This window comes from Mauremys mutica, chromosome 1 (genome assembly GCF_020497125.1).
Source record: "Mauremys mutica isolate MM-2020 ecotype Southern chromosome 1, ASM2049712v1, whole genome shotgun sequence".
NCBI lineage: Eukaryota > Metazoa > Chordata > Testudines > Geoemydidae > Mauremys > Mauremys mutica.
In genome coordinates, this window is record NC_059072.1 from 39,483,549 (window position 1) to 39,499,595 (window position 16,047).

At 43.3% G+C, this 16,047-nt stretch overlaps 1 protein-coding gene across 1 annotated transcript in view; it reads left to right on the plus strand.

The window, feature by feature from the left end:
- The first annotated feature begins 3,925 nt into the window (after positions 1 to 3,925).
- TRABD (TraB domain containing) overlaps positions 3,926 to 16,047 on the plus strand; it is a 33,966-nt gene continuing 21,844 nt past the window's right edge. The window contains exons 1-4 of the mRNA XM_045001918.1: positions 3,926 to 3,981; positions 6,586 to 6,664; positions 12,390 to 12,556; positions 14,304 to 14,444. Coding sequence (XP_044857853.1) covers positions 3,958 to 3,981; positions 6,586 to 6,664; positions 12,390 to 12,556; positions 14,304 to 14,444 — 411 coding nt within the window. The 5' untranslated portion in view covers positions 3,926 to 3,957. The remainder of the gene's footprint in view (positions 3,982 to 6,585; positions 6,665 to 12,389; positions 12,557 to 14,303; positions 14,445 to 16,047) is intronic.

Sequence of the window (16,047 nt, forward strand, 5' to 3'; positions counted from 1 at the left end):
AGAATCCGGGGCCCCGTGCCTGCTGGGGACAGAGTACTCCGAGACTGCGGGCGCCAGTATTCTCTGTCCTCCCGGCTTCTCTCCAGCTTCTCTCTGCGCTGCCCAGAACTGGTGCCAAAAAAAACCCAAAAACAAACAAAACTGCTCCAACTCTGCAGAATGGACGAAAGGCCACCCCGTAGCATGTGCTGCCCCAGGCACATGCTTGCTCCACTGGTGCCTGGAGCTGGCCCTGTATGTGAGTAATTGTTGGCGCCCGCCACGCTCTTCTGAAAACATGAATGTGCTACTGGCCACAAAAAGGTTGGGAACCACTGGCGTATAGCAATACAGGCTGGTGGGTCAGGTGGGTTCAGTGGTACCCCAGTTCCAGGTGGCATCCCATTTTTTCAATTTTTATCAATTTAAATTTTCACTGTTATGCAAAATTATGCATGTGGGTGTGTGTCAGACAGTGGGAGGGGGTCTGACAATGAATGACAATAGACATTGAGATTCAAAAAAAACTAAAGCTTTATAATTGCTAAAACACAAATTGTCAACATCACATGTCAAAATATACAGAGTAAATATTTTTAAATCAAAGTCTAGTTCTCAAGCAGCATTTTTCTTACTTTGCGTAACTGTAAATTTCATTTATTATTGATGGAAATAGTTTTTCATTGTTTTTTGTGCGTACAGTGATACTGATGAAAAATCTAATCCTTCCAAGCCTGTGTATAAGAGTTTTCTTTTTAACTGGAGCTTGTAATTTACTTTTTTTAACCCCCAACTGTAGGTAAAAGGCATGTGTTCACACTTACCAAACCTTTCAGTTTGGCTCTAGAGCTCAGATGTATGAGGATGCTGGAAAAACTCTGGTTATTTGTACATGAAATGAGCAAATCAAGTGCCAAGTTGACCTAGTACAGAGGAATAGGTCAGTAACTAAGGCACAGCTAATTTGGAGTTATGCTTGTCTGCATTGTCTGTTTAGCATGCAAGCTGTTCAGAGCAGGAACTCCCTTTCATTATACAAAAACAACAAGGAGTCCACTGGCACCTTAAAGACTACGGACTAACACTGCTACCCCCTGATACTTCCCTTTCATTATGTTTATGTACGATGCTACTGAGGCATAAAAGACAGGTGTAAGTTAAAATAACATTTCAGCTTCACTCATCCCTTCATCTTGTAGTCTCATCCTGCCCTGTTGGTGTCCAAGTTTTGCATATGTTTTTTTAAAAAGAAAAAGCAGGTGGAGTTGTGGGGGGTTTTGTTCTTAACTGCAATTGTAATAAAAATAATTCTTCTTGAAAGAATGTTAGCAATTTATGTGGCATACTTACAACTCTTGTCTGCCTATGGACGAATCAGCAGGAACGTAATCTCTTGGAGTCTTTGTAAGAAATTTTTGTTTTGTTAATGTAGTTTGCCCCACAAGCTCAGAGCTTGATCTGTAGCTGCTCTCCGCATAGCATCCCTCTGACTTCATGGGGAATTCTGCCTACAAAGAGTCTGCAGAGTCAGGCTTTTAGTCTCATTGGAATTGTCTTGTTGCCTGAACTGCAATTGTTCTCCCCGCTCCCCCGTCCAGTTTGCTGGGTGACCAGTAGCAGTAGACAACCCTATCATGTGAATCATTAAGGCTGGTCTATACATACCGGCAGCTGTCTGAGCTACATGCTGATGCTTCTTGCTGCCCTTTTGGATATATTTTTCTTCCAGTATCCAATTTTAAGTGGCAGCTGGAAAGCAATACAAATCCATTTGAATTAAAACTAGAAATCTAGCATGCACCAAAAGACGAAAATGCTGTCCTTTTAATGTATTGCAAGAGCGATGAAGGCATATGTACAGTCTCTGTCTCTCATACATCCCAGTGTGCAAAAAATAAGATAATCTTGGGTAAGCATCTTCCATGATCTGTTCAGGTAGACTGACTTGATGGAGGGTGAAGTCATGCTTGATTTTATTAGATGTCATCAATGCGCTGCATGCTGTACAGATCATGAGGTAAAACCTGGTCTCTGATCCAAAAAGCTCGCATTCTACTGTATGTCTAAACAATATTATCTCAATGGCCCAGGTTATAGAAGACTCTGATTCCAAGGCCCTGCATGCTCATTATTTCTTTATTTTATTAACGTTTATTTTGGTGGGTTAACAATGATGGGTTCTGTGGAAGAAGTTTGCATAAGGAAGGAATAGTCATTTAATTCAATAGTTCTTACAATCTGCCGCATGCCCTGGACTAGAGGTTCCCAACTTTTCTTATTGCACACTGCCTTCCAGATCTACCAGCAGCCAGTGAACCACTACCCTTCTCATCACTGATATTTTGTGTGTTCTTCTTAACACTGTCTTTAGCCATCTGTCCATATTTCACTGTTACATACAGATATAGTTATAATGTGACGTATACAACCAAACACCCTCTCCCTCACCCCAAGTTCTGAGCTCAGTTAGACTGGACAGTTGCTGGGCAACTGAACCCATGGTGTACGGTGATTGGCGGTGAGAGCTCTGTGTATCTGTTCTCACTGGTACATCTTGAAGTAAATACCGTATTTTATATAACAAATTCCCACTGTGTTTTAAAGCTTTGTCTGAGTAGCCTATTATGAAAATGCAATAAATAAAATAATAAAATAAAAGCAACCATTACATATTTTCTCCCACTCACCCTCCAGAGGCATCTCACATACCCCCAGGGGTTCACGTACCACAGTTTGGGAACCCCTGCTCTAGACTGTAACTGAAGTCCCTTTTTATCAACCTTGCATGATTGAGTCCAGGGAGAAAGAAGATGTTCTGGGTATATGCTGCAGCGTGGAAGAATGAAGCTTGAAAACAAGAGTGGGACGAATTAGGCAAACTTATCTCAGCAGCCTCTAATAGGGTGACCAGATAGCAAGTGTGAAAAATAGGTGTGTGTGGGGGGGGGGGGGGGTAATAGGCGCCTATATAAGAAAAAGCCCTGAATATTGGGACTGCCCCTATAAAATCAGGACATCTGGTCACCATAGCCTCTAAACAGCCTGATTTTAAGTTACGCTAAGGTCTCTTTATCCAGAAAGAGAACTGTGCGAAGAGGCCTTAGTGCTACTGAAAGGCACGCCTCTTTGTTCATAATGTTTTGTGTGATGCATGACACCAATATAAATGTTCATTATGAGAAGCAAAAACTAATGCCTGCTTTCTCAGCCTAGGGCTTGTGAGTCCACCAGTTGGGTCCAGGGTGTGGGCATTTGTGATCACCATCCTTTTCTTTAGCCCGGTGGCAGAGGAGTCCCCAAAATAAAGGAGAGGGTGCATGAAACTCTTTTCTGTTGTGATATGGGTCATGTCAGGAAAAGGTAGAGAAGCACATACAGTGGAACAACACTTTTCCTATTACCAAGAACTCTCTTCTTCCTTCACACCGTCCCTTGTATTTCCATTTGTGTGTAGCTGATCTGCAGAAATGGTCCATAGAAGGTGCGAGGATACTTAACATGGGGTATGGGTCATCTCGATTATCACTTCAAAAGTTTTTTTCTCTCTGCTGATGACACTCATCTCAATTGATTGGCCTCTTACAGTTGGTATGGCTACTTCCACCTTCTCATGTTCTCTGTATGTATAAATATCTTCTTGCCGTATGTTCCAGTCTATGCATCTGAAGAAGTGAGCTGTAGCCCACAAAAGCTTATGCTGAAATAAACTTGTTAGTCTCTAAGGTGCCACAAGTACTCCTGTTCTTTTTCCATAAACAAGTTTGTGCAATATATCTTTAGGTTGCTTCTATTATCTTTTCTGTTTATCTGGAGAAGGTGGGGGATGGAAATGTCTAGACTTTTCAGGTTTTTTCTTTAGTTTTTCATAAATGCTCCAACCTTTGCTAGTTATAGCCCTTAATCTTTTATTTTCCCCCACCCACCTTTTAATTTTTTACAGGCCTTTTCGGATTGGTGAAATTAAACTACACTTCAGTAATGCAGGAGGAGCAACAGCCCGAGGTAGGGTTGGGAATAACCTCTTCCCCAGTAGTGATGATACAAGGCACTTGACAAGGCTCGGAATCAGCAAGGTACTTAAGCACATGCCCACTGTTATCAGTCCCAAGCATTCAAAAATCATAGGATTGTCTTAAAAATAATGAGATTAACCGTGGGTTCTTGTTATTTGATGTCCAGATTTGGGACCCCTAGGATTTATTTTCAAGCTTTTCTCTGCAACTGGGAGGGGTAGAAATTACGCTTTTATTTTTAAGTAAAAGCTAAGATTCTCACCTAATTACCTGACTTCAAGGGCTGATGGTAAAACTGTAGGAGTAACTTCAAGCATGTGAGCAGTCCCATTGTAGGCACCTTAAGTACCTTGCTGAATCATGACCTAGATGCCTTTTGCCATCCTTGAATTCCTACTATTTCCCTTCTTCTCTTTCAACTCACTTTCCCATGTTCCTGCAAATACTTTGATATGGAAGACAGTTGTGTGTGTGTGTGGAATAATCATACAATTAAGGCTTTGTTTCATCTGGCAAATAGCATTTACCCCCACCCCCCATTCAACCTCATTATGTTGATAAAGCCATTACAAATGCCAGAATTTAGGTTTTTTTATGCCACATATTTGAAAAATATAATATGAAATATTATTAATGTTTGAATAGAGTTGCTTCCTCTGGAAGGCTCAGAGAATGGGTACTCAGAGGCTGAGCGAGTACTTGATTATACTGATGATTGTATCCTGTCTATAAATATTCTTTTACTGCAGAACAGGTATGTTGTGCACTGCCTTAAATTACTTAAATTGGGTACTGCAGAGCTGAAGCCAGAAAACAGGTGGGGAATTTAATTGCTGCTGGCTGAGGTTGGGAGCCTTGCTGCATCACAGTCAATGGCAAAAATCCCATTGACTTCTCTGGGAGTGGGATTTCACCCCTAGTATTTAACAACTGAGAATTACTGACTTGACTAATGAAATGCCCCAAGGATTTGAGAAGTAAAACTTCCTTGCTAAAAGTAGTATAAAGCTTTCAACCATCAAGCTTTGTCTGTCCTTACTTTAGGTCTTATCAATTAAAGTGCCCCAAAAAAGGCATCTCTAGGTAAAAATATGAATTAAATGGGATCTGTGGTGGGGTAGATGCTGTTGAAACTGCCATATAAGATGAACTTGCAGTCACCAAATACATAATTTATTGTCGTTTGTGTTTGGGTTGTTCATCTTGGTTCAAACTTGAATGCATAAAGGTAGCAGCTATATTTGTACTGAAGCACCTAAGTTGTCTGTGTTCAGAATTTTAAATATGGGTTTGGATATTTAACTTTAAGCACCCAAGTTTGGAATTGTTTTTACCTTGGATCGCAACATGATAAATGTAAACTGTGCTAGAATTTCTGTAAGCAGAAATATTGTGGAATGAAAGAATAAGGTTGAGGTGATGAAAAGTCTCCTCCTATGAGGCATTGTTTTGTTTTTTGTAGGAAGAAACTAACAAACTTGAAGGTTTAAAAATAGGAAATGTACATCCTTTGGAAATTACTTTGGTTATCAAGTAAATATTGGTAGGTGTTGATTCATTACCAGTGTTTTCATTTGGAAGGAACACTGAATAATTATTGAGTCAGAGCCGGTCACTGGCGTGTGAACATGTTGATGAAGAATTCCAGATCCTCCCAAAAGTTACCAGAAAGAATTTGAAATAACGCCTTTGCCTAAACATAGCTCACAGTTGGGCTTTACCTTGTTTGTAGTATCTTTCGGCATTAATTATATTTCTCTGCCTTGCTTGGGTATCTGGTCAGTCCCAAAACACTGCAGGCTGAATTACAGGGAGCGTTGTCTGTAGTTGTGTGTTGTTAAAGCTTATATGTTAACTATGAATCGAAGGGATTTTACTAGTCAACAAATTGTCTCAAATTTCACAAGTTGTAAAATTTTCAGGTAAATATTTGGACATCAAGTCAGATAGACCTCAGTCCTTCAAAGAGTTACATGTGTGCTTGACTTCATGTCCCATTGTCTTGAACTATTCATGTGTGGGAAGTAGCATGTGCATAAGTGTGTGCAGGATCAGGCCTTATTTTGTGGTCTGTCTGTCTGTCTCTCTCTCATACATATAACTTAAAATGGCATAATACAAACAGACCCTTTTGAATGAATGTAGATAGTTTGTGATATCTGATTTGCACTCTTCTCAGACTTCCAGTGGTACATAAATTAAAAAGCTGTGAAATACAATGTTTTCCATATGTAGCAATGCTTTTAGAATCATCTGTGCACAGTGGTTTCTAACACACACAATTCTTCTCTATAATGTTTTAAAGAGAGTAGTCTGCTCGATTAGAATGTTTAATCAGATTGTCTAAGCTCTGTATTAGTTATAAATACTCTCTCTTTCAAAGGAGATTTTAAATGTCTTTTGAATATATTTTTTTGCATCATAAATTTCCAGCTTACAAAAGAGCTGTTGAAAAATCAGATTTTGGGCTCAGTCGCTGTCTAACTAATTTAGTTATTAGTTTGAATCCATGTATAATATTTAAACAAGGAGAGAGGAGTATAAACCATTTCATTATAATTCTCATTGTCCTTTAAATTCTTATTTCATGCAGGCTGCTGCAGATCCAATGTCCTCCTCTGATGCACTGGAAGATGACCAAAAGGAAACTTCAGACGCATCACGGAATATTTGTATGTGTTAGTTTGATCAGGAAAAAAGAAATGTCATAACCGTAGAATGTAAAGCTAAATGTTTGCACTACTAGCAAGAATGTGGTTACTAGTCTAAAAAGGAGCTAATGACCCTGTATAAAAAAGGTAGACATGTAAGTGGGGGAATTCGATCATCATTTGTGCCAAAGCTCTACCGTAAAGGCCAAATCTGAAAACATGCCCTTTTTTCATCATTGCTATTAGTTTAGGGGTTTTTTTTTGTCAGTAATCTACTCCCATATTTTAAAACTAAAGTAAATATGTTCTGTTGTTGAGATCAGAGTCGTATCCAGCTTGTGTTTAAGCAGGGTCCTTCTCTCTAGGCAATACTTGGGTATGTACATATTGAATTCTGTATAATGGCACCACAACGACAGTGATATTGCACTAGGTCATGAGGACATTTTGTCACTGATGCGATGTTAACCTGTTGCAATGGCCAAAATAAATTTTTGTCTGGAAATCTAGGCTTGCATGCCATTTTAGATCAGGACTGTCTGGTGAACTGTAGGAGAGTCCTGACTTGCGTACTGAGCCACTGGGTCAGTGTAGTGAATAACTGAAAAACTGTCTGAGGAAATATGGGGACTCTTTTTTATGATTTTTTTTTCTTCTCATGAAATATAAATTCTAAGGGAAAGTACTGCTGATTTAGGTTGCTTGGCATTGACCATGAAGTAGGAGACTATCAAAAATATCCTCCACTTAAAGGAAAACTCCAGACTGTCTGAGATGTACGCACACACAACACATTTGGAGGTGAAAGACATATGATAAATTACTAAACCATAGGTAAATAAAATCTATTACATGGTTCTGCAGTTTATCTGTGTCTTTGACACCTTACCTGCACTCTGATTAATCCTTCTCCCTTGGACTATTATAATACTCCAGACCTCTGAGCAACTTCAAACTGCTGCTAACTTGTAGAGCAACTTGCCAGAGAAATATTTCCTATTGGCTTGTAAAGCAAGTTTGTTGCAAACAAAATTACAGTTCTCCACCTCTTCCAGTTTTTTTTTTTTTTTTTTACTATATTAAATCTTCCTTAAAAAGCACCATTCAAAGCAGTTTGCTTTTCCTATTGAAATAAATGGGAATCACTCTTTACCTCAGTTCCTGGCTCTTCACAGGCTGTTTTCATGAATTAGGCCTGGTCTACACTGAAAAGTTACATCAGTATACCTATGTGTCTCATGCGAGTGAAAAATTCATACCCATGAGAGACATAGTTAAGCCGACCGAAACCCTGGTGTTGACAGGGTCTCTCATGGGTGTGAATTTTTCACACCTATGAGAGCCATAGCTATGCCAATGTAAATGTTCAGTGTAGATCATCCCTAAAGAGGCTTAGATTAGGATTTGGAGCCATTGCTAGTGTAGACTGCACTATACGTGTTCCCCCATGTACAGGGCTTGTCTATACAAGGAAGCTTACTGTTCTAGTTACACTGGTATAACTCTCTGTGTGGAGACTATTTCAGAGTAAGAATGCTGCCTTCCGGTTTAGTTTATTTGCTTCCAAAGCAGCTCTTCCAAACGTGCTGGAATATGAGTGTCCACATAGGAATTATAGTGGTATAATTAAGGTGGTATCTCTGCCAGTGCATTTTAGTCCTGGTCTGTACTCATCTTGAGCCTTTCCTGAACAGAGCCTTTTGTGACTTGAATAATATCTGTTAAGAACTAGGATATCATCTAATCCTGTGTCTAACATTACCAGGGGCCACATCACCCCTTCCAGAGGCAAAATTTACAGGATGGGACATTTTACTGGGAAATCTCAACAAATCACAGGGCCATCCCTGCAGGGGCCCTGTAGTCCTGAAATGGCTGCCTGGCATCACAGCTTCACTGGAGTAGCATTGACTCCTCCCCTCCCCCCAACAAGGCACATTCGTTCTTCGAGTAATTGTTCCTATCGATTCCAATTAGGTGTGCGTGCGCCACGTGCACAGTCATCAGAAAGTTTTTTCCTTAGCAGCTTCCGTTGGGTCGGCTGTGGAGCCCCCTGAAGTGGCGCCTTCATGGTGCTGAATATATACTCCTGCTGTCCTGGCCCCTCCTCAGTTCCTTCTTGCCACCAGTGATGGTCGTTGGAACAGCAGTTGCTTGTGTAGCAAATGCTTCCCGTAGCGTGCTTAGTAGCTGTTAGCTGTAGTTGTAGTTTAGTTTAGTTTTGTTGTGTATATCATTGTAGTTCACCCCCAATCCCTTCCCCAGGTTCCAGGGCATGCCTCGGTCCCAGAGATTTAAGCCCTACAGAACCTGTGGTAAGTCTATGCTAACAGGCGACCCCCATGACTCATACCTAAGGTGTCTGGGGGAGACTCATCAGACTGAGAAGTGCAGGATCTGCAAGGCATTCCGCCCCAGGACTAAGAAAGAGTGCAATTTTCGTCTAAAACATCCCTTGATGGAGTCCACTCTTCACCCTCAGCCTGTCGCGGATAGTCAGGACCAGGCACCGAGCGCGTCCATGCGGAGTGCTCCGGCCTCCGTATGCAACACAGTGCCAAGGAAGGACTCTAGTCTAAGAGACCCTCGGCATCAGTGCTCCCTGGCACCGCAGGCTGCGTCAACAACCCAGCACCACTTCCTCTCCTCTGTGCCACACAAGAGGCACAGGAAGACTGATAAGGGTCATTCCCCTGTGCTGAAGACAGCGGTGCCGGCAGGCGTGGCAGCAGTGCGTCCTATCCAGGAGCACTCGGTACCAAGAGCACAGGAGTCGGCATTGTTGACTACAGTCCTGTTAAGGGGACCATCGAGTCCAGCGCCCAGCAACACTCCTGAAAGTCAGTGCCAGGTGGAGGAGTTGGAGCTGCCCTCCACCCTGGATGCTTTTGAAGCTGCCAACGATCCGATCACCATGACGGCACCTCAGCCCTCGTCAGTCAGAGAAAAGCCTCTGGTGCCACAATGACCAGCTCCGTCTAGAGGCAAGCCAGCCACGATGAGGCGGTCGCCCTCCCCAGCTTGACACCACTCCCCATCTGGACTCAGTGCTCACTGTCCCGGAGCAAGTACTCTTCGATGGTGACTCAACTCTCGGACAGTGTGCGAGGGAGTCCCCTTCAACAGCCCCCATCCTCCTTGTCTCTGGTAACGGACGCGTCAGCTCTGGGATGGGGCGTGCATTTGGGAGACCTCCAAACGCAAGACCTATGGTTGCAGCACGACCTCTCCCTCCATATCAATTCAAGGAGCTGAGGCCTGTGCGTTTAGCCTGCCAAACATTTCAGGCCCAGCTACAAGGGCTGCGCGTGGCTGTGATGACAGACAACACCACGGCCATGTTTCACATCAACAAGCAGGGTGGATCCCATTCCTCTCTACTGTGTCGGGAAGCCCTTCAGCTCTGGGAATTCTGCATAGCCCACTCCATTCACCTGGAGGCGTCCTATCTCCCAGGAGCACTGAACGAATTGTGGACCACCTCAGCAGGTCCTTTCACAACCATGAGTGGTCCATCCACCCAGATACCATACACTCCATCTTCCAGAGGTGGGAGTTTCCCCAGGTCGATCTGTTTGCCACCCAGAGCAACAGAAAGTGCCCACAATTCTGTTCCTTCTGGAAATGCAGCCCAGGCTCGCTTGCAGACACATTCTTGATCCCCTGAATGGGAAGTCTGTTGTATGCTGTTCCGCTGATCCCTCTCATGCACAAAGTCCTACTCAAGGCCTGCAGAAACAGGGCAAGGATGATTCTGGTGGCACTGGCGTGGCCTCGCCAACACTGGTACGCCACGCCCCTGGAGCTGTCAGTGAATGCCCCGATCACACTGCTACTACTTCTGGACCTGGTCACACAGGACCATGGTCGCCTCCCTCACCTCAACCTCCAGTCCCTCCACCTCACGGCCTGCAAGCTTCATGGCTAAACCCCATGGAGCATCTGTGCTCAGAACTGGTAAGAGAGGTCCTGCTTGGCAGCAGAAAACTCTCCACTAGGGCCACATACCTAGCAAAGTGGAAGAGGCTCACGTTCTTGTGTACTCATCATCTCACACCTCCACTCCAGGCGCCCATACCAATCGTCCTGGGGTACCTGCTGCATCTGAAACAGCATGGTCTTGCAGCGTTGTCCATCAAGGTGCACCTTGCCGTTAGTTCAGCCTTCCACCTGGGAGTGGCCAGATGTTCAGTCTTTGCCAACCCTATGGTTGCCCATTTCCTCAAAGGCCTAGAGTGACTATACCCACAGGTTAGACAACTGCTCCCTGCGAGGTACCGTAACATGGTCCTCTCCAGGCTAATGTGGCCCCCGTTCAAACCATTGGCGACTTGCTCCCTTTTCTACCTCTCATGGAAGGTTGCCTTTTCTGGTCACCATTACCCTCAGCCAGGAGGGTGTTGGAGTTAAAGGCCCTCACTTCCGACCTCCTCCAGATGGTTTTCCAGAAGGACAAGGTACAACTCAGACCTCACCAGGCCTTCCTCCCAAAGGTGGTGTCATATTTTCACACCAACCAGGACATTTTTCTGCCTGTCTTCTTCCCTAAAGCCTCACGCTAATGTCTGAGAACAGAGGCTCCACTCACTGGACGTTTGACAGATGCTAGCTTTTTACATTGAGCGCACAAAACCGTTCCGGAAGTTGAATCAGCTGTTCGTGGTGGTTGTGGACCGGATGAAAGGCCTCCCAGTCTCATCTCGGAGGATCTCAGCTTGGATCACATCCTGTATTCGGACGTGCTATGAGCCAGCCAAGGTTCCAGCTCCAGTCCTTATGGCACACTCCACAAGGGCACAGGCGTCTTCGGTGGCATTCCTAGCTCAGGTTCCGATACAAGAGATCTGCAGGGTGGCAACGTGGTCCTTGATGCATACGTTCATCTCTCATTTCACTATCATCCAACACTACAGAGATGATGCCGCATTTGGCAGAGCAGTGCTCCAGTCAGTGTTCCCATAACTCCGACCCCACCACCTAGGTGGGGCTTGGGACTCATCTAATTGGAATCGATATGAGCAATCACTTGAAGAAGAAAAAATGGTTGTTCTTCGAGATGTTGTTCATGTCCATTCCATTACTCTTCGTCCTTTCCTCTCTGTCGTAAATAGCTGGCAAGAAGGAACTGAGGAGGGGCCAAGTCAGCAGGGGTATATATTGAACGCCATGAAGGCACCACTCCAGGGGGCTCCCCAGCTGACCCAAAGGGAGCTGCTAAGGGAAAAGCTTTCCAATGACTGTGCACGCGGCGCACGCACACCTAATTGGACTGGATATGAACAACGCATCTTGAAGAACAACAGTTATGAGAAGGTGAGTAACTTTTTTCCCAGAGAACCTGAGAGAATCTGCAAAAAGTGAATACTACCAGAGGCTGTAATCTCTGCAGGGCATGATGTGCCTTTCCTCCCACCATCCTATTTCCACCTGTCACATCTCCCTCCCTCCCTCCCTGCTTCTTGAACTGCATGGAGAACCAGTTTCAATGCCCGGGGGGGTGAGGTTGGTACCACAGAGGCACCGGAGCCCCTCTTCAACAGGGAGGGGCCGAGATTCATGCATAGAGGTGCCTCCTCAAGACCTAGATCTCAGTAATGATACGGTCCTAGGTTTAAAACCAGGACAATAGTGTTAAAACAATAGTATCTTAAGTCTGCTGAGCTATTGAGTCACCTATGTATTTTTTTTTTAAATTGTTTCATTCACATGCAGCTTATAGACATGCATATTTTATTAAATTTTTTAGCTGATGCAGATGCATTTAAAATTCTCCTGGAGATGAAGATGGAGAAGAGACAGAAAAAGCCCAATCTACCAAGCACTGTGACCGAACTCGTCACTGAGGAAGGGTCTAAGGTGTTCGTGGTTGGTACTGCCCACTTCAGTGACAGCAGCAAAAGAGATGTAGTGAAGGTAAATATGCAGGAGGAGCCATTCAGCAACGTTTTATTATATGCCTGGAAAGTTAACAAGAAATTAACATGTTTTCATAACAATTAGAACTTTGCTATAGTGTTAGGGGATCTTGGGATTAGGGTAGCAGAATGTAACTGCATGATTCAGCCATGACTTTGCAACTAACACACATGGTAATGTATAGGATTGGGTAGAATCCGTTTAAGTAGCTTCAAATAGACATCCCTATCTTCTATTGCAGAAGCCACTAGATGCTAACAGAGCAACAGTGTATTTATGTAGCTAGGCCTTGTATGTTTGTATACAGTCCCTAAAATCAGTTATTTGGAACCCAACTGTGTCTGTGTTGTTTCCTCATATTCTTAAAGTTTTGTAGAGAGCAAAGACGTCACATCTCTAATCTTGTACAAAGTGCCATGAGCGCTGTTGTATTCACACATGGTTGAGACCTTGGTTTTACATCTCCTCCAAAGTATGGCACCCTTTATAGTACCTGGGTTAATGATTCAATACTGCTGTGGTGGGGTAATTAATCACCATATCACAAGTATGTGGCTGAGTTGAGAATAGAATCTAAGTCTCTTGACTCAGCCCTGTGCTTTCCTAGACTCCTTCCCTACGGTTAGCTTGTTGAGTTGACGGGATTATGGTACAAAGTTGTAAGCCATCGTATTTAAACAATAATTTGATTAAAGTGAACTGCTAGCAAGTCCCATATGTTATCAGTAATTGACATAAAAGCACCTAATGGTATATTTTTAGGGCAGATGCAGGTATAGTACAGGTAGCTAGCCTTAGGGTTTGCATTCTCACCTATTGATACTTCAATGACAATCATGCCGGGAAACTGTAACATTGTGATGCTAACACATGATCATATGTTATCGCATAGTCATTTGGGATCATGCTGAGAATGGAAGTTGGAACGAACTTTTAATTGCTCTGCGTGCTAGGACTATGGGAAGCATAGATTCATAGACTTTAAGGTCAGAAGGGACCATTATGATCATCTAGTCTGACCTCCTGCACAGTACAGGCCACAGAATCTCACCCACCCACTCCTGTAACAAACCCCTAACCTACGTCTGAGTTATTGAAGTCCTCAAATTGTAGTTTGAAGACCTCAAGCTGCAGAGAATCCAGAACAGACCTGTAAAAACTGGGATTGTTTCTCAAACTTTGGGGCAGAAATAACTGAATCAGGACAGGTCTGAAGAGCTGGCAGAGCTCCATGTCCCATGCAGACATTGCAATATAGATGGCCTCATCACCCTGCTTGGCCACTCGAAGCTGAACAGGATGAAACCTGTGCTAGCATCAGTCCCTCCAGCACTTTGGACTCTTGATTTAGGCCTTGCTGATGGAAAGGCCTGTCCTAGCTAGGTTTGTGACGCAGAAGGTCATAAGTACCATTTACAATGAACTTTGCTAACATGTAGGGAAAACGTTAAAATCAGATTTTTCCAACACAATTGTTACTCCCCAGATAGCTGGCAGGTAATACCTTTCATTGGCTTCCTTATTTTTCTTCAAATAAGTAGGTGCTAAAAGCATGTGATAACTCAGAGCAATATCAATGGCCTGAAGCAGTTTATTTTTCATTGTCGTGTTAATTGAAAATTATTTGTGGAATGAATTCCTATTAAGCCCCATACCTTACAAATAGCTCATGTAAAAAATCAATATTTGCTGCAGTACCTCTCCATCTTGTCCACATTTATGTAAATAAATCCATCTTTTTCAGACAATACAGGAGGTACAGCCTGATGTGGTTGTGGTTGAGCTTTGCCAATACAGAGTTTCTATGTTAAAGATGGATGAAAAGACATTACTAAAGGAAGCCAAAGAAATCAATCTGGAGAAACTTCAGCAAGCTATAAAGCAGGTATGATTATCTCAGTGAAAATTATGGCTGCTACCACCTTCTACCAAGCCTACAAGCACTTCAGCCCTAGCTACAATGGTCAGGGTTTGTCTACATGGGGAAATAGCCTGGAATAGCCATTGTGGAATAGGTACTCTGCACTAGTTCCCCATATGGGAACTCTTGAAGTGGATTAAGCTAAACTGCACAAAAGCACTGTTAGGGCTATGGTTCACACTCCCCTAATCCAAAGTGTGGGGCTGTGTAGACATAGCCTTAGTGCTAAATAAGAGTGTCTACATGGGGAGCTAGTGCAGAATAGCTATTGCGCTTTCAGTTCACAACCTAGCTTATTTTGTAATAACTTCACTGTGTAGACAAACCCTCAGAGTTAAGGTTGTTTAAGCCTTGGTTTCGGCAGTTCCTGCCTTTTCAGTGCTTACGGCCTTGATTCTACAATTGGATTTGTACAGGGATCCTCTCTGATGTCAGCAGGGCTCTGCCTGGGTTTCACCATATCGAGCCTGTTGCAGGATTGGAGAATAACTTTGCAACCTTAATGTTCATTTGACACTATTTTATGGCATTTTAGCCATACATCTTGTTTGTGTGTGTGTTCTGGGTATTTAATTTTTATATAGTTTCTGAGTGGTATATTTGGTTGCTTTTCCCCTTCATTATTAATTCCATTCTACATCATGTTAATATTTGCTGTTTGTGTTCTATTGTGGATCAGTTGTCAGTGGATTAGCATTCAGGTCATATCCAAACTGGCTGGTTGTTAATGTGTGGGTGTGTATGTAAATATAAATTCAGTCCTTTATTATCTGTATCAAACAATGAACTTGTATTTGTGTTTAATGAAGTTAAAATTACTCACTGGGCAACAAATAAATGTATATGGTATATTTATCATAACTTGAACAGACTATACAAGCATTGGGTCACCAATCAATGGTGTCTTAAATCAGTGGGATGCCGCTTGTGTAGGAAAAGCCCCTGGCGGGCCAGGTCGGTTTGTTTACCTGCCCTGTCCGCAGGTTTGGCCGATTACAGCTCCCGCTGGCTGCGGTTCGCTGCTCCAGGCCACTGGGGGCTGCTGGAAGCAGCGTGGGCTGAGGGATGTACTGGCTGCTGCTTCCAGCAGCTCCCATTGGCCTGGAGCCGCGATTGGCCAAACTTGCGGACGGGGCAGGTAAACAAACCGGCCCGGCCCACCAGGGGCTTTCCCTACACAAGCGGCATCCTAAGTTTGGGAAACACTGTCTTAAATAATCAAGTTAAAAGGACAAGTTCATAATCTACTGCAGATATTTTGATTTTTATCCTGAACCTTAGGCATAAGTAAGTAATCCTATTGACATCAGTGGGACTGATTGTGAGTTGGTATTTACAGGGTTGGTCCCAAAACAAGAACACTTATTGCCAATCTGAAATCACATGTTCGGTTCTTAGTGGTTCACATCCCAAGTTTTGATTTGCCATGGAGACCCAAAACACAAAGCAAAGCTCAACCTAAACAGCAGAACTTTGCCTTGATTTCAGTCAAAGGGTCAAAGCCACCCAGTTGTCATCCCAGGATCCTTTAGCAATAGCTAAAGGGATGAGTGCTGTGCTGGGGAGA